Source organism: Pisolithus orientalis, assembly GCF_024613125.1.
Source record: "Pisolithus orientalis strain OTSU chromosome Unknown F5J12scaffold_31, whole genome shotgun sequence".
Classification (NCBI taxonomy): domain Eukaryota; kingdom Fungi; phylum Basidiomycota; class Agaricomycetes; order Boletales; family Pisolithaceae; genus Pisolithus; species Pisolithus orientalis.
Window position 1 is genome coordinate 63943 of NW_026260812.1, and position 24842 is coordinate 88784.

The 24842-nt window shown below is 47.4% G+C and overlaps 8 protein-coding genes across 8 annotated transcripts; 5 read left to right on the forward strand and 3 right to left on the reverse strand.

Moving 5' to 3' along the window:
* Window positions 1-2354: 2354 nt before the first annotated feature.
* Window positions 2355-4536, forward strand: F5J12DRAFT_895534 (uncharacterized protein; the record flags this gene model as incomplete). Its single annotated transcript, XM_051747840.1, has 3 exons — window positions 2355-2516; window positions 2568-2680; window positions 3237-4536. 3 exons carry the CDS (start codon window positions 2355-2357, stop codon window positions 4534-4536), a joined length of 1575 nt encoding a protein of 524 aa, XP_051597184.1.
* Window positions 4537-5636: 1100 nt separating this feature from the next.
* On the forward strand, window positions 5637-6247 carry F5J12DRAFT_849759 (uncharacterized protein). Its single transcript, XM_051746479.1, has one exon. It carries the CDS (start codon window positions 5753-5755, stop codon window positions 6239-6241), a length of 489 nt encoding a protein of 162 aa, XP_051597185.1. The 5' UTR covers window positions 5637-5752; the 3' UTR covers window positions 6242-6247.
* Window positions 6248-6703: 456 nt separating this feature from the next.
* F5J12DRAFT_784922 (uncharacterized protein) lies at window positions 6704-8991 on the reverse strand (the record flags this gene model as incomplete). Its single annotated transcript, XM_051743134.1, has 7 exons — window positions 6704-6792; window positions 6977-7369; window positions 7429-7748; window positions 7929-8084; window positions 8191-8248; window positions 8408-8526; window positions 8579-8991. 7 exons carry the CDS (start codon window positions 8989-8991, stop codon window positions 6704-6706), a joined length of 1548 nt encoding a protein of 515 aa, XP_051597186.1.
* Window positions 8992-9725: 734 nt separating this feature from the next.
* On the reverse strand, window positions 9726-11575 carry F5J12DRAFT_784923 (uncharacterized protein; the record flags this gene model as incomplete). Its single annotated transcript, XM_051743135.1, has 7 exons — window positions 9726-10373; window positions 10448-10532; window positions 10594-10729; window positions 10775-11066; window positions 11154-11246; window positions 11304-11383; window positions 11419-11575. 7 exons carry the CDS (start codon window positions 11573-11575, stop codon window positions 9726-9728), a joined length of 1491 nt encoding a protein of 496 aa, XP_051597187.1.
* Window positions 11576-16817: 5242 nt separating this feature from the next.
* Window positions 16818-17653, reverse strand: F5J12DRAFT_724872 (uncharacterized protein; the record flags this gene model as incomplete). Its single annotated transcript, XM_051741573.1, has 3 exons — window positions 16818-17141; window positions 17194-17478; window positions 17513-17653. Coding segments are annotated over 3 exons (750 nt in total), but the record flags the coding sequence as incomplete, so codon positions are not given.
* Window positions 17654-17947: 294 nt separating this feature from the next.
* Window positions 17948-18810, forward strand: F5J12DRAFT_895537 (uncharacterized protein; the record flags this gene model as incomplete). The annotated part of the gene is made up of 2 exons (XM_051747841.1): window positions 17948-18228; window positions 18360-18810. 2 exons carry the CDS (start codon window positions 17948-17950, stop codon window positions 18808-18810), a joined length of 732 nt encoding a protein of 243 aa, XP_051597189.1.
* Window positions 18811-20096: 1286 nt separating this feature from the next.
* F5J12DRAFT_849765 (uncharacterized protein) lies at window positions 20097-20747 on the forward strand. Its single transcript, XM_051746480.1, has 3 exons — window positions 20097-20432; window positions 20469-20496; window positions 20524-20747. Exons 1-3 carry the CDS (start codon window positions 20279-20281, stop codon window positions 20684-20686), a joined length of 345 nt encoding a protein of 114 aa, XP_051597190.1. The 5' UTR covers window positions 20097-20278; the 3' UTR covers window positions 20687-20747.
* Window positions 20748-21636: 889 nt separating this feature from the next.
* Window positions 21637-22757, forward strand: F5J12DRAFT_849778 (uncharacterized protein). The gene is made up of 3 exons (XM_051746481.1): window positions 21637-21724; window positions 21783-22013; window positions 22046-22757. The coding sequence occupies exons 1-3, from the start codon at window positions 21672-21674 to the stop codon at window positions 22299-22301; spliced, it is 540 nt and encodes a 179-aa protein (XP_051597191.1). The 5' UTR covers window positions 21637-21671; the 3' UTR covers window positions 22302-22757.
* The last annotated feature ends 2085 nt before the right edge of the window (window positions 22758-24842 follow it).

Here is a 24842-nt window from a genome sequence, read left to right on the forward strand (position 1 = left end):
TAGCAATCGCGGTTCTTGCTTCTCCCGCACACTGTATCCACTCAATGACCATGGTAGGGGCATGTCCAGAATTAAGAACCCAGTCGCAGTGTTCTTTATTTAATCCTTTTCCAAAGAAGATCCCTGCTTCATGTGACTCTTCCTTGAGTTGAGCCTTGTTAACAAGCCCTGTAAACTTGGCGATGTACACCTCAAGTTCCTGTTTGCCTTGAGAGATTTCAGAAAGGCGGAGTATGGCAAGAGCAGTCTGGTCACCAGACTCAAAAGTAGCTTTGAGATGTTCCACGAACCTCTGGAAAGTGTCCATGTAATAGATTGTTCCATCGAGAAGCTTGTTTTCGTTTTGGTAGTTTTCCATGAAGGAGACTGCTGCACCTTTCGTCATGTACATGAGCGCAAATGAAATCTTGAGGGACTCCATGTTGTACACATGCTTATTTAGGTTCAAGTATCCTTCAACCTGCATAACCCAGGTCTGGAGACCATTGTGGCTTCCATCGTATTCTCCAGGATGCCTGACATTAAACTCCCGTCCTCCATTGGGTGGGTGGCATTCATATGCATCGTCAGGATCGGCTGGGGCCTTACCCTTACTGGACCCTCCAATGGGGACCTCTGGGGGAATTACCTTTCTGAAGTTCCTGGCATACCACGTGTGTAATGCCAAGTCTGTAGGTGTTCCTGTTGGAAATGGGTCGCTACCTTGCATTCCAGTGATTTTTCACCAGTCTTCTGCTAAAGTGACTTGTTGTTTTTCTAGTCTTTCCATCAGCTCCACTTCAGAAAATACCTTCGGTGGCATTTCAGGGGCTGACTCTCTGTGACTGAGTGTCATGGACATAACCAGTGATTTGCGTGCTTCTTGTTCTTCCTTGAGGACTGATCCGAAAGAAGTATCAGACTTCTGATCATCTTCTTCTTCTGAACTAAGCGCAACTTCTGAATCCCTAAGCCAGGATAAATAAGACAACTGAGGATTGGTGGTGGTAACCGAGGGTCCCAGTCTTCCTAGCGGGATGGGCAGTAGCGGGGGATTCCTGCTGAGCCCAAGGGGGTTTGGTCAAGGAGGGACTGGAGGTCTCAATTTGGTCAGGTTAGACACTTTAACAAGAAGTGATAATGAAAGCTGAGGGAGGATTTATTTCTCGAAAGAAACCTGTCAGCATAAGAGAGGGGTTGTGCTCAAGCGGCTTTACACATAGGGAGGCGATCTATTAAAGCCTAGTGGCTGCCTGTAGAGTGATGAATCTGGTTGAGGGTGGAGGGGTGTTTCTCAATTTTGTTTTCAACTGATTAGTCGATTGAGTAGTGGAGGAAGTGAAGGCGAGTTAGTCTTTGCACTGAGGGAGACCAATGAGCCTTTATCGATTGAGAGTGGTTTGTTGAAGTTCAGTAACCAGGGATGAGTAGATTTTTGTGAAGAGGTCAATGAGTCCTGAAGGCTGTGTTGAGTTTTTTTGATTTTGTTATGCCCAAGCATGGTGACTTCTTCAAATGGAATAGGCACAAAGCGTGTGAGGTGGGAGACTATGGGCTGAACTTGTTGTAACCCCTATGGCTGAGTTATCGCAGTATCTGGACAAAGGTTCCATTCTGCTGGCGAGTATTCACATGGAGAAAGGAACAGGATAGAGTGAAGGGATGAAGCTCAGTTGCAAGCTATCAAAAAACTACAGATACAGGACGAAGTACATAGGATTATATACCCCTAAGTACAAGTACCATACCAGTCATGACAGATGTGTTGTGACACATATCTGCAGTAATCAACAATCCCATCAGTTAAATAAATATGAGTCATACAGTGTCATATGATGGGGTAGGGGGACAATGAAGGCTGTACCGGCTGGCACAATCAATGTGCAGTGGGGAGCCTGACACCGGAGCTATAGTACAACATGTAAACGACAAACATGAGTCAGAGATGAGTTAGCAGAACAAGAATGAAACAAGTCATCCATCAAAGAGAGCAGTGGAATACCAGATCACAGTGGTGACACAGTCTTGACAGGTATTGGAAATACCTTGACAGCAGGAGATCCAAACGTTCCCTGGAGCATTCGAGCCCCTAGGATGGCGACGATTATGAGGGATGCAACAAGGCATGTGACGCATGTGACTGTGAGGAGTTGAAAAAGGAAAGACCCCTGATGGAAGTGTAACATGCATCCACCTGAGGTACACAACCATTGTCACCCAGTTACTGTGATCATCAAAAGTCTGGCTCATCTGCAGGATCAACCTACTTGTTGTGGTCACATGGCCTTACAATCAATCCTCTGGACCTGTGGAACCCCCTGCCTCCCCCCAGGACTCACAAGAAAGCTGCAGTATGGACAACAGAGGAGGAAGGCATGTTACTGGATTTCTTAGCCTCTCATCTTTCACAGGCTGGTGATGGAAACTTTAAGAAGGCTACATGGAATGCCACAGCAGCCCACATGGTTCATAATTATCCACCAGGTCCAGATAATGGTGATAAGACAGCTGAATCATGTGAGTGGAAGTTCAAGGTGGTAAGTCATCATATCATTCTTTTTTTTTGTGCCTTGCTAACAATTATCCAGCTTAAAAAATCCTACTATGCCATCACTGATCTTAAATCAGTGGCCTCTGGCTTTGCTTATGATGATGAGCATGGTGTGATGGTCTTGCTGGACAATGCCAATCTTTGGGATTGGTATGTAAAGGTATTGTAGTTTTTTTCTTGTCAGATCATCCACTAACATCTAGTCAGGCACTGTAGGGAATGTAATTTCCCTACCAAGGGAATTGCCTTGTTTTGCTTGTTTTACTTCATTTTCATTCTAGATCCTTTTTTCTATGAGTTGCACTTAGATTTTGCATTTTTGTTTGCTTAGTCAGCAGTAGTGCTACTTGTGTATGGTTTTTTCCTTTTTTAAAAAAAAGAGATGAGTTACCACAGATGAGAGACAAGTTCGAGCAGGTCATTCCCTGCACCAAGACAGCCATAGAAGCCTTCAGACAACTACCAGGATCCAGTCCCAGGCTATAGAAGCCCCTTTTGGCCTACTCATTCCCCTCAGATATTCCTACTAAACCTCTCTCCTCATTCAAATCCCTCTTCCTACAACTGGAGCCCACTGCAAGGGGCTTCTGTCTTAGCCTGGCACTCATCCCAACCTTCCCAGATTCACTTTTGCAGTTTCCAGCTTCATTTTCGCAATTTTTAGGCTCAGTTTAGCAGATTTTGCCTTTCGATCTCATTTTTGCAGTCACTTCGCTCGCAATTTCGTGTTTTCCCACTCGCACGCACTCACATGTCAAGCACTCGCACTCGTATTACCCACTATCTTCATGCTCGGTCTTAAAATTCCGTGCCGAGGCTCGCCCGAAGCACCGAGCTTCTCTGGGCACCCTGAGGACTTACAATTCTATTTCGATGACATAATCGACTTCTGTGATGGATTCGGGCTCTCAGACGGACCCGAGCGAATCAGATTTGCTCTCAAGTATGCGCCTTTCGAGTCGGCAGACCTCTGGTCCCACTTCGTCAGTAGTAGTCAAGGAGATTGGGCTCGTTTTACCTCGGAAATCACTCAGCAGTATTCAGAATTACAGGAAATCACTCGAAACAAGTTCTACAAACTTCGCAAGGCGCTCGCAAGCTCAGACACCATCTCGACATCATCCCTGGGCGAATATTATCGCATTTTTCGTCGCTTATCGTTGTCTCTCGAGAAGGAACATGGGCCGCTACCCCACCTAACATCCAGCTTCTTTCATGGATTCCCGCCCGAGTTCAGACAAGAGCTTCTTGAGTTTCATGACCCACCAGCTCAAACCTTTACTGTACCTAGTCTTATAGCTGCAGCAGGACGGGTTCTCGCACTCGGCAATGGCCTCTGGAAGAGCCGCAAGGTCGACAGTTCACGCGCGCAGCCATCACGCGCCTCAGACAATCACTCTCCCCACCGTTTGTACTCATTCTGCTTCTTCTGCGGACTTTCAGGTCATGTTCGAGCGGGTTGCCATTCGTTCAAGTCATATTTAGCTTTGGGAAAGTGTCTACTTGTCGATGGCCGCGTTGTTCTACCTACAGGACTGGAAATCCCGCGTGAAGTTGCCGGACGGACTCTGCGAGACCGTCTCGACAACTGGTCTTTGTTGACAAGCCGGTTCGAGGCTCGTATGGGCTCATCGCCCGCTCGCTCGCTTTCACCCACAGCCGCACCCTCTCGAAGCGTGTTCAATGCACCATCGCACATACCTGCTCAGACGAGCATCGTGTCTACTCGGTCCCTGCCTACTCTCCAGCTCGAGCCAGTAGTACCCGACCCGCCAGTCATTCGGTCTCGTCGCTCGTCAGCCGAGCGCTCTCGTAGCTCACCGCACGCGCAGCCACAGTCGAGGTGGCCATGTGGCCGAGGCCAATCGCCCTTGCGTCCTCGTTCACATTCGCGCTCGCGGACTCGAACGGCTTCGTACACACGTTCGAAAGATGAATTCATACCGGTTCAGTCGTATGCCCGCAGCTCGAAGCAGTATCATCCTCAAAGGCGCTCGTATTCATAGTCGACCAGTAGCTCACTCCCTTCTTCCTTGTCCTCGTCCTCGCACTCGCGCTCTCGCTCACACTCGAGGAAGGTGACCTCATATGTCCATTCTAAGCCGAAGCGTTCGCGCAGCCGCAGTCGCACGCCCCGGCGCTCTCGAAGAGCGCGTTGACGCTGCATGTCACACAAGCTTGTTATGTTTTTCGTTTCTTTTTTTTTGCTTATGGATCTTGCAGTATCTAGTATGGATCTACCTACTCGTTATGCGATGTTTTCAGTACATTATACACGTTTAGTTTTTCTTTTCTTTTGTTCTGTGTTTTACCCCCCCAGGCTCGAGTTCCCCACAGCATGCCGTTTAGCATCGCACCTGGCGCCTTGCTATGCTCTACACAATGCCTCGCATCCGTGGATACAGTTCTGACCAAGCCACTGTTGACACTGCTTGTCGCTCATCAAGGTGAATACTTCCTCGTGCTGAGCGTGTATCCAGCGCGTATCTCGCTCGTTTTTGCGCCACGCCTCTCGCTTTTTGGCAGGCTCATACTACTCGACCCCAGCTCTCTGTCGGTACCAAGCTCGTTTGCATGCGCCAAGCCATTCAAGAGATATTCGCGTTTTTGTGGATCGGTCCATTCTCAGGGTCCTGTAGTCGTATCTCGCTCGTTTCCGCGTCGCGCCTCTCGCTTTTTGGGAGGGTTGTAGCCCACGATGAATGCTCCATGTTGATATCAGGATTGTTCTGATAGGTGCAGTGGCTCTGGAGATATTTGTGTTTTTGTATGAAGGGCCATCCTCAAGGTCTTTCCGCAGTAGCTCGCGCAGTTCTGCGCCGTTCCTCTCTCTTTTCGGGTTGTTCATCCCGCTCACTGAACCCTTCCTGGGGACATCTACTTTGTAAAATTCTGCGCAACCGTTATCGAGATATCCGTGTTTTCATATCCAGAGGGCTTCGAGACGGTTTTGCGTATAACTCAGGATCGGCTGATCCAATCGGCGTGTTTCCTCGTTCTCCCTGTTCGTCTACGAGTCCTCTACCATCTCACAGAGTTTTGTATTGATCATCCAAGCCGTTGTTATGCGAGTTGATCCCTTCTCCCCACCCTCGAAGTCCTCTCATCGTATCTCACGCATCCGAGAGCTGCACCCCTCTCTTTCCCAGCAGTCCATTCCCCTTGCATAGCCCTTTCTGGGGACGCCTATTCTGTCAAGTTCCACGCAGCTGTCGTCGAGATATGCCCGTTTTTGTGGTTAGAGACACTTTCGGACGATTCTTTGAATATCTCACCCATTTCTCCACCGGATCTCTCGCTTTTCGGGCTCCTCATGCTATGGTTCAACAGCATCTTAATGGTACCTTTTCCATCGTCGTCGCTGCTGAACTCGTGGTCATGTCCGGCTTTTGGTGGATGAGGGAACTTTTAGGCAGATTTGTGGATATTTCAGGATCGGGCGCGCAGATTCTCTCCTCTCATTTTGCAAGGTACTTGCTTCATTCCCTTGTGTTGTCATGTCTCGTATTGTGGCATTCCGAGCACCCGTTCTTCGTCGATGAGTCGTTGTTTCACCCCCTCCCTCATGACCTTGGGTTCCTGTGTAGTCGAGCCACCTTTGGGTTGACTGGGGACAGTCAAGATCTCGAGTACCCCTGGGATGTAGGGTATGTAATTTCCCTACCAGGGGAATTGCTTTGTTTTGCTTGTTTTGCTTCATTTTCATTCTAGATACTTAGCACGAGAAATTCGCAGTGGCGGTGAGGCCGACCTACCTCATCCGGCGGGCGTGGGAACTTGCCCCGAACGGCCGGTCGGGCTTGCACAGAGCCCCGGTGACGTCATGCTGTCACCCCCCTCGGCAAGCTGGCCGCGTCGGCACGTCCTCCGCGACGGTCCGACCCATTTGGCAATTTCGTAATTGCTGTACGAGGCAACTGTCGTCGTCGTCTGCTTTCGATCGCGATCGATGGTATATATTGGAGGGAAGGGCCGCCGGCCCATGCAATTTATGTTAGTAAATGGCAGTTGCCATCTCTTGATTGATGAACTTTCGAGCATCGTGTAGAGAACATGTATTATGGAGAATGTGTAGGTAGAGTATCTACCACTACACCACAGTATGTTGAGTAAGAAGTGTAAGAGACAATGCAACAGTGAATGATATTTTTTATATTAAAAAAAAAGGATAGCTCATTGCTGCTCTGCCTGGCAGCAGTGCTCCCCATCCCCATGATGCTGTTTGTGAGCAGCTATGATGGCATTGAGGAGCCTTGTATGTCCTAGACAAGCAGTGCTTCTGTAAGCTCAGAGGAATGCATCCTCATTCCCTTGGAACCTGGAGAGCCAGATACAACTGTCGGAGACACTGGAGTAGGACAGATTGAAGTAGTATGTACTCATTCAGAAATTCAGTGGCCATGACCTTGCACTGGTAGTGCTTAGTGTTGAGGTGCCAGCACTTACCATTGTAGTAGTGATGGGGCCAGTCCTTGAGTGGAGTGTGCAGGTTGAGCTGCAGCTCACCCTTTGTCCAGTGGCACATGATGTCCTTCCAGGAGTCTGACCTTGGAGTGCATGTCCTGTCTGCCCATAAGATGGGAACATCTGGGATAAGCAGTCCCAGGGAAGCAGCAGAGGAACTTGAGTGGCTGTTGGTCCTCTCAGGTCTGATGTGTGAAGTGAGGGACTGCATCATGGCAGAGACATCCAGGGGTAGTTGGATGAGGTGTGGCAATCTGAGCAGCAATGGTTGTGAATCATGTGGCTGGGTGGCTGGAATGGACTGAACCATTGGAGGTGGCAAGACAGTGCTCTGATACTGCATGGATGAGTGTTGATGGTGTTGACATTGGTGGGCTGTTGCAGATTTTAGTTTGGCCTTCATGCAGTGATGGTGAGGAATGGAATGGACTCACCATCTGTCACAGCATCGCCAGTGCCCTGACATGGCACCATTGGTGCAGAATATGAGTATGCACCAGAAGCAGTGGATGTTAAGGCCAGTGCTGTGACTACATTGCTCATGTCACCCAGTTTTTGGCAAATCTCCCTTACATCTGCTGACATTGCTGCTTGTGAATGAGACATTTTTTTCACTGTTGAGTGCAGTGCTGTGATGTCTGCTGTTAGTGCTGCATGGGCCATGTGGAGTGCTTCTGTAGATGCTGGCCAGATGAGTGCAGCTTCACCAGCAAGTGAGTCCTCAGCTTCCCACAAGATCAGGCCCAGGGCATCACTGTGGTTGGTTTTGTAGCAATGAAGTTCATCGAGCAGGTGATGCATCAGTGTATTGTGCTGTGTGTGTGGTGTCAAGGACAAAGTGAGAAGTGCCGGTTCACTCCAACACACCCATATAGGAAAGAACACAAGACTCACATGTTCACCTTTGGCCCACCCCCCACCATTGGACACACACAAGGGTCCATTGCTGCCCCACTGGGGCATACATGAACCTGTGCTGTGCTCCTCCCCAATGGTAGCAATGTGTGGAGAACGTTCCAGGAATCCCAGCACTTGCCACTCCCTCATCAATCCACTTCTGAACCATATCATGGGAGAGCGGTTCACCTGGCTGCAGCACCCCATTCGCACCAACAGTGGGAAAGAGGAAGTCGTCATCAGCCATTGGTCAACCAAGATGGACAATCTTGGTCCATCTCATCCAGAAAACCAGGCACATGAAGACATCACATGCTTTGCCCATATCTGGGTGTGGATAAACCTTGTAGTGATTACCTATGGATATGTGCCATCGAAAATGGACATCAGATGTGAGGTAGTGCCACATCATGAAGATGGGATTGAATGTACTTCATAAGTCAATTTCCCTCATCCCTTTGTCCAACTTTCTCTGCCACCCCTTTTGATTCCTCAGGTGCACCTCAAAGTACACACCAAGGTCATTGATGGTGAGTGATCCTTCCTCACCTCGAAGGTACTTCAGGAACACATTATCTACAGTGGTCCTGTCAAGTTTTATGTCCCCACACTTCAGCCTGACCAGTTCATAGTTCCTATTGTAAATTGTCATCATTGACTTCAGAGGTAAAGCCACATGCTAGTTACCTGGTCCACAGCATGAATGCGACAGCAGCACAGGCCAGCTGTTTGATGTGCTGTGTGGTGGTTAGTTTTGTCTTTGCATCTGTCACCCACTTGACTAACAGTGGCACTGAGGGTTCTGAGTGTGTCATCACTGAATGGATGTACTGCAATGGGGAGTTGAGGGGACAGCAAGAATTGGACCAGGCAAGGATCATGTCCAGGTACTCCTTCTTCACAGCACCAGAGTGTGTGTGCTTGGATCCTTGAGAATTGACCTTATGCCAGATAGATGCTATGACATCATCCACTTCTGCCAAGCGCACCAGATTCCCCTCCCACCACTGGCATTCACTATTGTAATGCCAGGCCTCACAGAATGTCCCACCATCACTGTCAGGAGCATCTGTTTTAGTTGCTGGCAAAGGTAGAGTCATGCGAGACATATGCCTCATCCGACATCAATTTAAACACTGCTTGAACACTGTTGATTGTACTCTGACTGCAGTTCTCTTGGAAACCCTTCCACAAAAGGTAAAGGGCCAGGGCCTTGTCCAAGCACTGATTTGGCATGTGCTCAAATGCATTCTTAAAGTCTGGATCACCATACACTTCCAAGCTCAGGTCCCCACTGCCAACATGACTTGGACTTGGAGACAGCTGCATCCCCTCCACTGGAAAGTGGCTCTGTAGCTACAACTGTGCCTGGTGGACATGCCTGGCATATGTTGCCCTTGTCCTGGCTGCTTGAAGGTGAGTTTGTTTGCCAGCTTCTTTGATCTGATGAATGGTGTGTAGGCTGGGCTGTTCTTTTGGAGAAGACGCCTTCGCCCTCCTCTTTCTCTTGTCAGGGGAGCTAGGTAAGGCAACACTCTTTGTCATCGATGCCTTCTGTCTGACCATGGCATGTACAGGATGTTCATTCCCTCCACAAGTGGCCTGAACCCAACCAGCCAGTGTGTGGGAGTTGCAAATGAAGTCAGTTTTTAGTGTAGCTGCACTGTCAACTAGCTACTATTTCTTTCAGAATCAATTCAGTGACATCATATTCAGTGTGAAGCCCTCAACAACCAATGTGCACAGGAGTGTGACGACAAAACTGGAACAGTAATTAATATAATGCTAGTAATACGTTGTACACATAGTTATGAATACCCCTCACCCCATCAAGTCAGTGATGCCCAGCAGCTTCCATCAAAATCCCCACTGTTTCTCCTCCAATGAGCGACACCAGGGTGCCAGTGTCAGCATGGTCGATACCATGAGGAGTGATTGCCATGGGTGTTCTACAATAGGTCATGAGGTTGCAGAACAATGACAAGTGGCAGTAGTTCATGTATGAACCACCAAATTCAATGACTCCTTGCACTTTCTTCATGATTGCTGCATGTGCAACTGCAATCCCAAGTGCATTGGAAGCTTCAATGCACTGGCTGTTCAGGTACATGTGAGTAAAGTCAATGTCTGGAAGGCAGATCACCACCTTCAAGTTGATGCCATCAGTCTCCAAAACCTGCTCCTCTTGTCTTGATGCTCCCCTCATCATACTCCAACAAAAATACGAGGTAGGGACACTATGCAGGCTGACCAAGTTCAATGTTGTGTTCTTGAATTGGCAGAGGAAGATGTCTTCTTCAACTGTACCCTGCCCATTTCTCCAAGTTATCTTGGCTCTGGATGATGAAGAGGTCCATCTTGAAGCTCCCAGCAATGTGGCTGGCAACCACAGCAAGACTCCAATCAATCTTTCTGGCATGGTCAAGCACCAGCCAAAGGTGCCATGGTGACTGAAGGTGGAGCTTTGACTCGATTTCCTCATCTGGAATGGTGAAGAAAGATTCAACAAACATGGAGTCTTCTTTGATAATGGTGGATGTAGGGTCATGGTCATACCAAATCCACAGAAAGTGAAAGCATGTTGATATTTGTAGTGACATTGATGATTTCTTTCAGACAGGGGATACTGAGCATAGCATTTCTGTTGTATAAGAGTCATTTGAGTGACTGGTTCAACAATAGTGAAGAAAGCTTCAACAAACACAGAGTCTTTGATAATGGTGGATGTAGGGTTGGGGTCATACCAAGTAGCAATGTTGATGATTTCTTTCAGATGGGGGATACCAAGTTTAGCATTTCTGTTGTATACACCAGTGTGGTGGAAGGTGTTAAGAGTCACTTTGAGTAACTAGTTCAACAATAGCAAAGAAAGATTTGATGAACATGGAGTCTTCTTGTCCTGGGCCATGTAGGATTCCAAGTACACAGAAGGTGAAAGTGTTTTGATATTGGTAGCAACATTGATGATTTCTTTCAGACAGGGGACACTGAGTGTAGCATTTTTGCTGGACACATTGGCATAGTGGAAGGCATTGAGAGTCATTTGAGTAGCTGGTTCACCAATGGACTGGGCAGCAACAGTACTGCACATCCCTCCAGGGTTAACCAGAGTATGGTTGAACTTCGCCTCAATCTCATCCAACACCCACTCAAATGCTTCATGGTTGAGGTGGAACTCTTCCAATATGCAGCAGGTAGCATGTGTGGCTCATACATGCATGCAGAAGGTCAGCAAAGCATTCACCTGCATTTCCCTGCTAACCTCTCCATGAAGCTGGTGGACTGCATCAACAGTGTAGGCTGGTTTGAGGTCACTAGGCTTGCAGCAGTCAATGTGGAAGATGTGAACAAGCCACTGTCATTGTCCATGAGATCAACACAAAATGAATGTGAAGAACCAAAAGGTGTTTACCAAACAGCAGGTGATGCAAACATGAACATCTCCATCTTCAACAATAGGGGGGATGCATATGTGCTCCATCGAGAAGTACCCTGATGAAGATGATGCAGACACAATTTTTGCTGACAGAGGTGTATATGTGCTTCATTGAGGAGTACTCTGGCAAAGACAATGTGGATACAATTTTGGCTGACAGAGGTCCATACATGCTCCATCAAGGAGTACCCTGGCAAAGATGATGTGGATATGATTTTGGCTGACAGATATTTGACACTGACAGGCATGGGGGGGGGGGGGGGGCACAGAGAAAGCTGGGGAGGGGGATATGATGTGATGAGATGTCATTGGGTATAGTTTGCCTCCACTGTCTTGACAGTGGTATCAACAAGACCTTCTTGACCAGCCATGGCATGGAAAAAGTACCCCCTGTGGGGGTCAGACTGTGTATGTATGAGTTCTCCACAAATCCCCTCACCTCTGGGCTGAAGTCATCCTTTCCAGCAAACCAGAGAGTAGGGAGGTGATGGGGTGCTCCTTTGGGCAAAAGTATGTATAGCAGGTTGATCCATACAAGGTGCAGAAAGTTGGTCAGGTACAGAAGGCAAACAAGGTAAGGACAGTTACCTAGGAGATCTCAGTGAGCATGACTGGGTTCATAGTGACCAAGGTAAGTCAAGTCAATACCTGGAACACAGATCACTACCTTTAAATTGACACCATCAGTCCCAAAACCCACTCCATCTTCATCTTGATGCTCCCCTCATCATCTGGGATGGTGAAGAAGGATTTGACTGAATGCAGAATCTTCACTCCAACTTCCTGTCACTGAGCCTGAACACATTGATCCTCTGGCACATGATAAATGCATCATGCATCCCATCTTCTCTGTACATAAGCTGGATGAGGTCACCCAATGAATTGCACACTATACCATCATAGCAGACATCACCTGTCTCCACCATTTTGACAGCAAGCTCAATAAGACCTTCTCAACAAGCCATGGCATGGAAGAAGGGTTCATGCCAAATGGTATATGCTTTCCTCCTACACTCTGCTGCCCTACACAGATGGACATTGGCAAAACATTGATATTAACCTTTGGATCCTGCAGTGACTGTTCACAAGCAAGGTTAAGTTGATGCTCAACCATACCTTCAAAATTTTATCTCACTGACTGAACCTAGTGCATATTTCAATCCATGAGCATTGCAGAATTGGCAGTCATGGGGAATGAGGTAGGCATGTCATGGGTGGTCTCCAGATATAGTATGCAGGAAGGGTGAAATAAATGAGATGGAGGATACCAGAGTGGGGAGACAGCAGGACATGCACAAACTGAGAAGACAGATTACTTGTATTCAAGGGATTCCAGGGTTTCCAGTGAACACAAGAGTTGGAGGATGATAGGGCAATAAACTGACATCATCGTTAGAAACAGTGCACTCACTGAAAACAATGCCCACCTGAATGCTAATCTCTGGTCCATCAGATCCCTCCCAAAATTTGTAGTACCCAGCCTTGGGAATGAACTGCAATTTCTTTTTCTCTTTTCCTTTCAGCTGCATGAAGCCAATGAATACACCTCTCTTTGGGTAAAGGTCAGTATGTATAATGAGTTGAACCTACAGAATTACCTAGGAGATTGCAGTGAGCATGACTGAGTTCATAATGATCTGGGCAACAACACAAACTGAGGTGGCAGGAGCAATGCAAAGGCAGGTGGTCAGCAAGTCAGATCTGGAGGACAGAATCTGATATGTCATGTTCACTTGGGTGGGCAGACTGGCAGTAGCATGGAGCAAAGCACAACAGGCAGGGAAGTAAGCGAGGTAGACTTGCGCAGACATGGTGATTGTGCCACTCACAAACTGATACAACACTATAGAAATGTGTGCTAGGCAAATGACTAGTCCTCATCCATGAGACCAATGACTCCAACTTCAAGATGTGGTGCATCCACACCACCTACCAGGTCAATAACTCCAGTTTCATGAGGAAGGTTAACCATCAACTCCACCAAATTGGGTCTTGAGTATTCTAACACAACTGCTGGCATCTCTATCTTGTATGCAGGCAATGGATCTGCATCCACTGGTGTTTCAAGTGACAAACTTGGCACAGAGAGCTTGTATGACTTGTCAGAATGGCTCAGGACCCAAAGGTCATGTTGCAGCCACTCACTATCAACATTCCCTGGCAGCTGTGGACAGTGGATGATGAAATGGGGTGGGCATATTCAGCACAATTGTAAGACTCACCTGCAGAAGTGTGCACATGGCTGTGCCAGCATGAGCACTCATCAATCTGGACTGGATGGTATCTGGTGACCAGCCAAGGTGCCATGAACAGAACTCTGCCAGCAATGCAAGATCAGGCTGACAAGACCTCACAACAGCAATGGGGGGATGGTGACCCTCTGACCATGAGGTACGAGGTAACAGATACATCACTAAGATCATGGGGTCAGGGAACTCAATGTGTTCCTCCACAATGATATGGGAAAGCTTGTGGTGCCTACATCTGAGGAGGTGTTGAGGATCCATCCATAGTACCTCACAGATGTTGTCGTGCCACCTGGCAACAAACTCCATAAACTCCATGAACTGAAACATGATAGCAACTTGGAAGATGGTCTTTCCAAAGCCATAATTTACCAATTGATGGGCAATGTCTGTGCTGCACCACTGGCAACCTGTTTAATGAATTGAATGAGGATGCCACCCAATTCAGGGGGCTGAATATGGCACTTACCTCACTATCTACACTACTCATCAGCATAACAAGGAGGAGGTTGCCCCACTCAAGGCTGGTGCAGTTTTGTAAGGTGTCAGACAGTGCCCACATGGTTTTGGAACATGGTGGAAGACTTGTTGGGAGGTCAAGGAGTGTGATGATGTAGTCAGCCAGTTGACATAGGGCAGCACCCAGCTGACAAATAGGTCAGTGTAGTCTACTTGCCAGTTTAGCATCATGGTGGATGGCATTGTGAGAATAGATATACTCAATGTGTGAGATCTATGTTTCAAAACTTATGAGTGGAAGAGGAAGGGAAGGAGTTGACAATGCAGCTCACCAACTGATCGGTAAGTGTGAGGACAGTCTTCAGGCCAAGTCAAACCTCCTGGTCTTGAAAGTCTTGAAGGGGACCAACAATCAGCTCAAGAACAGCTGCATAGATGTGACATCCAGTGCCAAATGGCCCAGCAAAGGGAACAGCCAATGGGCTGCTCACCAGTCCCATCTGATGGAACTGAATTGACCTTCGAGCAATAGCGATCTGTCAACTGGGCAAAATATTGGGATAGGCTTGCTGACAAGTACTCACCAATGGCAGCAATTGAAGAGCATCGAGCATCGAAGATGGAGGGCAAAGGCAGGTAAGGGCTCCTGCTGCCATGCACCCCACTAACCTGCCCTAAGTGATTATGTCAGTGCCCTGGACCCAATAGGCCTTGAGGCTGCAGACCGGTTCAAGCTGCAAAGTGCTGGAAAGCAATTGTAAAGTCCTGTAAAGTGACTTTGCAATGGGAAATGAGTATGCACCTTTGCATCCAGGCTGGCCCCATTTGCATTTTTGAACCAGTGAAATTAGGCTCACAAATGGCAATGTGGGGATGGGGAGTGCCACTGCCAGGCAGAACAGCAATGAGCTATCCTTTTTTTTTAATATAAAAAATATCATTCACTGTTGCATCATCTCTTACACTTCTTACTCAACATACTGTGGTGTAGTGCATCAGCAAAACACTGAAATGAATGCTTAGCAAGTGAGACCTTGACAGGTAATGGAATGTTACGTTCACTCAAATGATGATTGCTGATTGGCTGGTTAGTTTGCCATTCAGCGATGTTCATGATGCATCTTATCTTCAAAGTACTTCAGAATATTGTATCTAATCAGCCTATCTGCGACTCTGCCAGGCACTGAAAAAATTGTCTCTTGATTTCGATAGCCTACACTAGATCTGTACTGATCTATATTCATACAATGTATCAAAAGCTTCCTTGTCAGTATAGTAGTTGAGGTAGAAGCGTTGGTACACCTCCTGCGATGTTGCCAGTGTCACTGTGTGGTCTACTTCCTTCCCAATCACAGGCACTAGGTCTGCTGAATGACAAACTTCAGTTAAAGGAAGAATAAAGCCAACATGGCAAGCTGATGTTGGACATAAAGAGGGGGAGTATACCCTCTCAAGCATCCACAGGTGTGTGTCTAGTTGACTTTCTGGTGTTGCAATGATATGGAATGGCTGAACATAAAGGAGAGGCTGAGCTAAAAAGGGGGGAGGCGGCTCTGGAGAGCAGTGGGAGTGGGTCATCTGAAATACTACTCATACTTGTGTGACATGATCTGTATGAATAAATAGAATAGTGTGTTAGTCATATGGCAATGTGCATTGAACAACTTACAACCAGGATTGTGTTGACTCTGCCCATTGACATTCAGAAGGACAGCATCACAGTTGCCGAGGGGGAAGCTAGTTGATGGAGGCTGAGCTTGAACCACTTGACTGGGCATGATGGTTGAAGGCCGGGATACTGAGTACCATTGAATATGGAATTTATGCCAGACCATAATTTTGTTGAATGACCGAAAGATTGAGTGGGACATTGAACCTCCTGTGCACTGCAAAATGTATTCCTTGAGCCTAGCAGTGAAGTCAGGAAGCATGTAAATGTCTCCAATATCAACAATCCTGAGTTTTGTGTGGTCAGGAGTGATTGTGATGGACAGTGCAGCTGTGGCACTGCTGGAGCTAATACCATCTGTAAAAATATTGTGAATGGGCCAAGGAGAGTTAAAATGGTATTGTTTGCCAGGGGCAACATGGGAGACCCATGCTGAAGTAGGATCTGCTGAACAGAGAAGATCTTCTTCATTGCTGGCAGCATTGACCAAGGGTTCATTGTATTTGTGAAGTAGGAGGTACACATCCAAGAGGCACATACACTCCTCACGGTTGAGAAGGTGGACAATCTGTTCAGCAAAATTGGGCTGCTTGTTCGTCTGAGTGAATGGAGTCTTGCAATGGGTAATGAGCAGGTGCTCCAAGACATCAGCACTATACTATATCAAACCAGCCACTCCTAGCAAAGTGGCACACCCCAACATGTTTGTGGTGGACCTTGTAGCAGGGTGTCAAGTTCATTGCTCCCAACCACCTCCTTGCACCACTTTAACACATGATTGAAGAAAAGCTTGTGGACCATGTGGAGAATTTCAGGGATGAGGAAACAGCAAACATCACTATTTTTCCAGTCCTACCAAAATGGAAGATGTACACCAAGGAGGTGATTAGCCTTCACCAACTTTTGGAAGGTGTCAAGGTCCCAAGGTTTCTTTTGACAACTGACAGCATGGATGAGGTCAAGTGTGTAGGCTTTCGTGTGGAAGGGCTGACAAGTTGAGTCTCCAAATTTGTCAAGAGTTGCCAGAGTGACTGGGGATGCATTTCTACTTACAGTGGCAATCAGCTGTTGCTCTGGCAGGTCTGCAGTCCATGCAACCAAAGGTGTGTAACAACATCAGACATCACCAAACAGATTGGCCATGAACTCTCTGCAATTGGTGGCATGCTTCAGCTTCTCTGTGATGATGTCAACACATTTGTGCCAGAGCTGGGACTGCAAGATCATCTGGTAATCTGAATGAACCTCGAATTTGACAATGGGCACAAAAGCCACACATCGCCAGGCATGTGCTGTGGCCTTCATATGGACATTGGCATCAATATTGGCGATCATGAGGAAAAGTGGGCACATCTCAAGCCCACCTGTGTACCTTGTAATGGGTGTCTTGTCTGAAGCAGCAATAACAGGAACAAGGGTTGCACTGTCAGGGAGAGTGTCCTTAATTAATATTAGCAACTAGAAGATTCGGTGAAGAATAAGAATGATTGACCTGGATATGTGTCACCTCCTGTGCTGTGAACCATTCCCCATATTCCTCCTCTCCATTTCTCTGTATGCAAAGCAGGTTGAAAGTCATATTCTGGGCAAAAATCAGGTTTCCAAAAAGGCTCTCTACAACCTCTAGTCCATCACAATAAATAAGATTGATCTTCTTCCCTGTGTCATAGCCATCAACCTCGAGTTGCATTACTTGCCACCCTGGCCCCAATGGCAGGGTGTCCATCCAGTCAAGGAGCTGGCACACTGATGTGAATGATGGTTTTTGACCATCCAGCTGTCTTGGAATTTAAAATATGAACATTCCGAACTGTATCAGAACTCACCCAATCCAGTTTGAGGAAAGTATTGATTTGAGCCTGCATGAGGTTCTCAGCAAGATATTTGCCCAGTCTCCATTCCACATGACTCCAGAAAGGCCAGTGGATATTTGTTTCCTGATTCTTCTGATATCAATCATCTTGAATTTGTCCAAGTGTGTTCTTCGACCAACCATATATCCCACCTGACTTCTCATGGTACTGGGCAGTGCAATCCCCAGACTCCATCAACGAGTGAAGAGCAGGGGGTAATGGATAGGTAGGTTTCCAGTGTCAAGGAGGTTCCATCATTAGCTTCATGAAGTATGGCACTCCTGAGCTGTTCAGTGCCCAGCCAAATTTTACAAGTCTTTTGAACTCCACTTCCTTGCTTTCACCTGCCAACAGCATGCATACTCACATCTTAGGCCGAATGCATATACAGCTATGTCTTGCCCCCTTACCCCTCCTCCAAGTTCTCCACAAACCCATCAATATGAATATTGCAAGGGATCTCCCTCCCAAGTTCCTCCCTCACCTCCTCAGAGCCTCAGCACTGAGGAAGTGCAGATGCCACTTCAACTTTGCAACAAGAGTTACACAGGGGACAATCTTTCTGTGTCCATCCCTCCTGCTGCTCATAATCTGTCAGCTCATGTTAAGCATTCTCATGCCAAGTTCACACCTTACAGCAAGCCCAGTGCTATCAAGCTCCGCTTTGCCAAGAAGTCACTTGGATGACAATCAGTTAGTGATATCACCTTGGAAGATGCACAAGTGGTAAAATCTCTCATATACCTGTACATGCACTATATGTTCTTACAAATATTATTCAGGGAAGAACACTTTTTGTCCACAGATTGATGGGGTTGTCTGAGAGAGCCTTCCAAAAGGCATTGGCAATGAAGGAGGCTGACCGAGAATTGAGGCAACTCTGTGCTCTTACTACTGCTTGGGAGATTGAGGCTATCAACCACCAGAGAGATTTCCTCCTTGTGATGCAAGAAGAAGAAGAGACTAAGTTCCTTCAGTTGACTAAAGATCTCCAGTTTTTCAAGGATATCATGGAGTGTTGCTCAGTCAGTCAATTGGAAGAGGAGGAAGAGTACCACATTGGGGCTTATGGACAGGATTTAATGCTGCTCACATTGGAGGATGAATGCCTCAACCAGATGGAGGAAGTCACAGGTGAACTTGAAGACAACAAAGTGCTCAACTCCAAAGATAATCTGATGGCCTTCTTGGCCACTTCTGCTAATGTTGATGAAAGTGACACAGATGTGAGTGAAGAAGACGAAAGCAAAAATTGATCATGATAATTTTGGTAAGCCTCTATTCTTCTTTGCATCATCACAACTCTAACCGCCATGCCAGCCTCAGTGGCTATTTGTTCTTTTTTCTTTCTTTTCTCTAGTCAATTAGCATGATCATTCTGCATTGTGTAACGAAACTCTCCACACTTTCCCCATATACAAATTTGTATTTGATTGATGCCTGATATACATGATAAGATACACACATGTAAGCCATGATGTCTCCTGGACAAGGATGCATTGTGTTTTCAACCACCATGAGCTTGCAGGCAAAAAGCAAAAAAGCAAAGGTGAGCAAATCTGTGCACTCAGAAAAAGACACTAACACTTCAGTTTCTTACAGACAAGGCCAAAGTACCCTGCTTCATCTGGTTTGAACCCAGCAGCAAGCCAGCTGAACATTGTGGACGAGCAACCATTGACAGCATCGGCAATTGACCAGCAACTGCAGTCTCAAGCGAACTTTCTTCAATATCAGTACCCCGATGACCACGATCAAGGTCTCCTAACTACCACAGACACCAGGCATGAACACCCTCATCCCCCAATCTCCAATCCTGCCAATGCTAGCTATGGCGCTGCACTGCCACTCCCCTTCGATCCTGCCAATGCTAGCTACAGCACTATGCCACCAGTCCCTTTCAATCTCACCAATGCTAGCTACAGCACTGCGCCACCAGCCCCCTTCAATCCTGCCAACACTAGCTACAACACTGCACCACCAATCCCCATGGATCTTGGACATCCAATGGGTTCAACAGCATATCTGTATTCACCCCCAAATTTTGATTATGCACCATCAGCCCTTGTCACCATCCCACATCTTTCCATATTCCCCTCAAATGCAATGCATCAGGCACATTGAAAGGCCCCTTCGAGGTGGAGAGGAAGTATCCAACCAGTGTTTTGTCGTCACTGGGAAATCTGTTATTTGAGTAAGTACTAAGAATTGTAGCAAATGTATGCAAGCAACTCTCACACATTTTACAGCAAGTCAGTCAAACAATGTGGAGTATTGCACAAGGCTCTGCCTCAGCTTCACTACCCACAGTACATCCAACACCAGACACTAGCAGCTCAGCCACTATCGACCCAGGACTTCAAGCAGCCGACATCAGCACAGCTGTGTGTTTCAACCTGAAGCGGCACCTTTTTATTACAAACCTCCTGCCCAAGAAATCCAAATTATCTGTGATAATTACACAGGCATTGCAGGAAACTGCATTAGGCCACACCAGAGGTAAGCCTGCGAACATTGCTGTTGACAATCTGACAGCTGCTGCAGGCAACTGGTTAAGAACCAACATAATGAGCGAGACAAACATATGCTCTGACTTCAGGAGTGCTGTGCACATCCTGGCATTACCACTCTACGGCCTCACAGTTCCAGTACAAAGGCACGGTGAAGAGGTGCAGCTATGCAAAGACCAGATCCCATACCTCCTCAAAGATTTCACATGGCTAGATGAACCTAAAATGGTACAAATCCTTTCTCTGTTTGATGTGTGTACTCAATCATCTTAAGTGTGCAGCCAGTGACAGCATCACTGTAGTTCCCTTTGGCCACCCTGCACTTGTACAACTCATCCTCAATCTCCTGTGGGGAGAGAAGCAGTATTGTAGGTTTGTTGACACTGAGTGAAGGGACCTCAAAGTGGTGATTGCCCTTGCAGGCATGGCCTTGTGACTGGCACTCAGAGAATATTCCAGCAGAATGTTTTTGGCACTTGAATTCAGTCTCAAGGACAATCATGCTATACATCAAAGTATAACCCGTCATATTATGAACTTGCAGGGAACTGAACTTCTGGACTACACCATGTTGGTGAATGATTTGATTGCACAAGGAAAGGAGATGATAGAAGCTCCTTAACATGTTATCACATCTTTGATAGTGTTAGATAATGTCATGTACCAATCAGACAAGCAATAGCATATCTGATACATCACCGCATTGTGTGATAATCTAATGAAGAGCAAAGAACATCACTTTACATCACAACTTAGACAGCACTTGTACTACTTGCTAAATGGGGGCTCTAAGAGTCTCTTAGACCTCACTTACATTTGCAGATGTGGTAGATACTCTACCTACACATTCTCCATAATACATGTTCTCTACACGAAGCTTGAAAGTTCATCAATCAAGAGATGGCAATTGCCATTTACTAACATAAATTGCATGGGCTGGCAGCCCTTCCCTCCAATATATACCATCGGTTGCGATCGAATGCAGACAACGACGGTTGCCTCATACGGCAATCACGAAATTGCCAAATGGGTCGGACCGCCGCGGAGGACGTGCCGATGCGGCCAGCTTGCCGAGGGGCGTGACAGCATGACGTCACCGGGGCTCTGTGCAAGCCTGAGCGACCGTTCGGGGCAAGTACCCACGCCCGCCGGATGAGGCAGGTGCCCTTCACCGCCACTGCGAATTTCTCGTGCTAAAGTGTTATTTTCCTGATGTGCCTTCGTCATACCAGACTTTCTATATAACTAGTGCAATGGTATCCCCTGAATCTTCTCGCAGAACCGGCCCCAGTCATTGCGACCCACTCTATCGATGGCACATGCCACTACCACTATGCTCCTGCGCGAGCTCGAGAGCTCGAGACAATACAGTGTTCAAGATTTCCTACGCACCGCGAGAACTCAGCTGGCGGCAATGGTCGGTGGATGTGATCTATATTACACTCCTTCCTGGTCTTCCTGCTGTCACGAATTCCTTCTTGTCCACATTCATGTTGGTCGTAAGTACACTGACTGCTCGAGTATGATCGTGCCCTGATGTTGTGTTGACAGGAGAGAGGCTCATGGTCACCATCGAGCGCAGCCCGAGTAACAATAGTATGCAAGTGATGTCCTCGAATGGCGGAGTCGCATGGGACACTATCACAGTCGTGCGAGCCAGGTATATCCAACTCTACTGACCTGCTTCAGCGACTGACCTTTCTAATATCCCCACGAAGGGAGCACCATGAATACTGGAAAAGGGCCGGTCAAGATCCTGTACTGAGGGGTAAACTTCGATGGGACTTCTCTCCACCTCGTCTCTTCGACATTGCTTTCTTTGCAAGCGCCGCATCCACCACTTTTAAACACTACAATCTCTATGTTCGGCAATGTTATTGGTATGCCAGGATCACCCTAGCGGCAATGGCGAAAGCATTCCCATCTTGCTCCCGGGAAGGGACTACGTCGTTTTCAAAAGATGGCTCTCAACGTTCGGGAGCTACAAGCCATCACATGTCCAACTTCTCGTAGATCCTCACACTAACTACTGTCGTGATTTACACCCACCTGCTGGCCACCTACCTCCTATGATCCCTACCATGGAGGCTGGATGGCATGCTTCTCTCTCCGTCACACCAAACATTCTCCATGGCCTCGCCGAGTTTATAGCCAACTTTCAGAGGCCTCTGCCCCATTCAGCGTTGCCCCAACTAGCGGTTGTCATTGTAAACCGACGCAATGACCAGTTGGCCTGATGAATACTCGGATCCAGCAGGTATATGGAGTCGCATTAGGTGGATGACGACCGTGCCGATGCGATGGAATTGGACTTTCAAGAGACTTAACTAGATGATACTAGCGAATGAGCTTTGATCGTGTGCTGTAAATATGTGATTCGAATTTCGTGTACGCAATTTGCTAATACCATCACTACGTCATGCTGGCATGGCACCCAGCAGTGATAGTTTTTCGTTGCTATGGCCCTGACTATTCTATTTTTCTGTACATGATTGTGTAGGTACCCAAATAGCTTGAATGGCACACGACTAGTCCGTCCTAGCGTCATGATCGCGACGACATTGTGCACCACATCTTCGTGTATCGGATCCCGGTCATCAGAAGCGTGCGGACTCGACCGTCTCCGCCTAAGTTGTAACTTGCTCAAACTGTGTAGATAATCCATCACAGCAGAATTCAATGGCTTTCCTCCCTTCGTGTTCGACTCCTCAGGCATCGCTTCCGGTCTATTTCTTCAAGATCATTTCCCTCGACGTCTTCCACTGCGTTCCCTCTCATCCACCTCTCCACGTCTTCGATCCCCACATAATCCCTCCTCTGCTTACTTGCGTGTTCACCATTGCCTCGCCAGCGTCCCCATCGCTTGAAATAACCATACCCGCCACTAAGAACGCCGGCACCACCACTCCGAACGGAATTCTTGATTGCGATGTTAGTCAGATTCGAGAGAAATCATGTTCGGGATTCGATAGACGACGAGTGTATTACCCTACTTGGGTTCCTTGGTAGTTTGTTTTGGATCCCTGCAGACGTCGATTCTGTCGACGCGGGCAGAAGGTCGACATAGCATTTCTACATTTCCAACTCGAAAACCCCAACTAGTTGTGAGTTAACCGACTCAGATCTTGATATATTGATTCGGTCGTTTGCCACAAACGTTTAACTGACGCTTCTGTTTCGTTTTCAATAGGACGTCCACAATTCTCGCCTCGTTATTCTGCGACTCTCTGTTCGTCGACATCCATTCGTTTAGTACTGATAGGGTGTCCCCACTGGTCTCTCGTTGTGGTATCTCCACGTACCTGCGGAACCGAACGACCGGGTGTGTCTGCCTACGCTGTACCTTCAAGTATCAAGTTCCTGTCTAGAGGTGACTCGTCTCCGCCCCGTCAGTGACATCTGAATTTAAACCCCAATGTATACAGGAAGTTTTAAGGGCCGGGTCATTCATCTCGGATCTACCTTTCTTCGAGACTGTTGTCGGGATTAGTAGGTAAGCCTCGGATTTGAATTTGGTTAATTGATCGATCAAGCGGTGAGCACAATGAGTACTCGTGCCAAATATTGCGTCTAACTTACACTAGATGCGTCGTCATTGAATTGTGGTACACTGGAAAGGCCTATCCCTGCGAACGGAAGCTCGCAGATTTAGCTCTTGACAATCCAGTATGAATTTCCCCTCCAGCAATTGCACATACACCCAATTTGGTTTTCGTGCTCGTGTTTGCCGTCTCTGGTCTCCAGTTTGCTGCACACTTCTCCCCTCTTGTTCTCCAATCTTAGCCGAGCACACGAATGCCGTTTTTAGGACTCAGACGACAACCCAACCAAAGGCAGGCAATAGAAGTGGGAGTCCTTACAGGCAGCTGGATCGATAAATGACACTATGTTCTATATAGGGACGGGCATATACCAAGAACCTGTGAAGTTATCTGAGGGGGTCAACGTTCGCATTCATATCCATGATTGTACAGGTCCAAGTGGGGCACTTCGGCTGTCGGTCGTTCTGCATGATTTGCGCAACCACAAGGTGTTGGGTACGTTAGACAAGTTGCGGACCTCGGTCAAAGAAGCCGCTACCAATGTGCAGTTTTCGCTGACAAGCTTAGCCAGGAAGTTCCGGCTGCACGAGTAATTCAACAAACCTTTGCCTTAGTTGGAAGTTCATAGGTAATGGGAAAACGTGGTACGACGTCTCAGACCAAATCCAAATAGGTCGAAGCCGGTTTACACCCACTATCCCTTACTCCATTCCAGTTTTTAAAGTGACCTCGATTTTTATGGGCGTTCGACCCTTGCGAGTGTGGCCATGTCGGACGGTGCTTTGTGCAGGGAATCAAAGGGTCAGGCCGCGACGGAAGGTAACTTTGTAAGTAAGGAGTGAACAAATGCAATATACAATCATGATACAGGTGCACAGGTGCAACGCATGCCACGCGTGGATATCCAAGACACTGACGCTGCGGAGGAGGGATTCCGGTAAACATTGTGAGCCGTCCACATCTCTTACTTCTCTCTCAACCTCCACCGGAGAAAGTCGTGATCCGTCTCAAACCGATTTTAATTCCTACGCCCCGGGCTCTTTAGACCTGCAAGCGGCGCCGGCTTGTTGTTTTCACCAACCGCTCATTTCCCCACGCTTGCATTTTCATTACATGTTGTGACCTGCTTGCCAAATTTACGTCGCGCATCAATCAGAAGGTATGCAATTCCTTTCTTTCCTCCATACTGCACAGCTCTGTTCAAGTCCGCGTGCGTCCGATGAACGAGATCGCGGG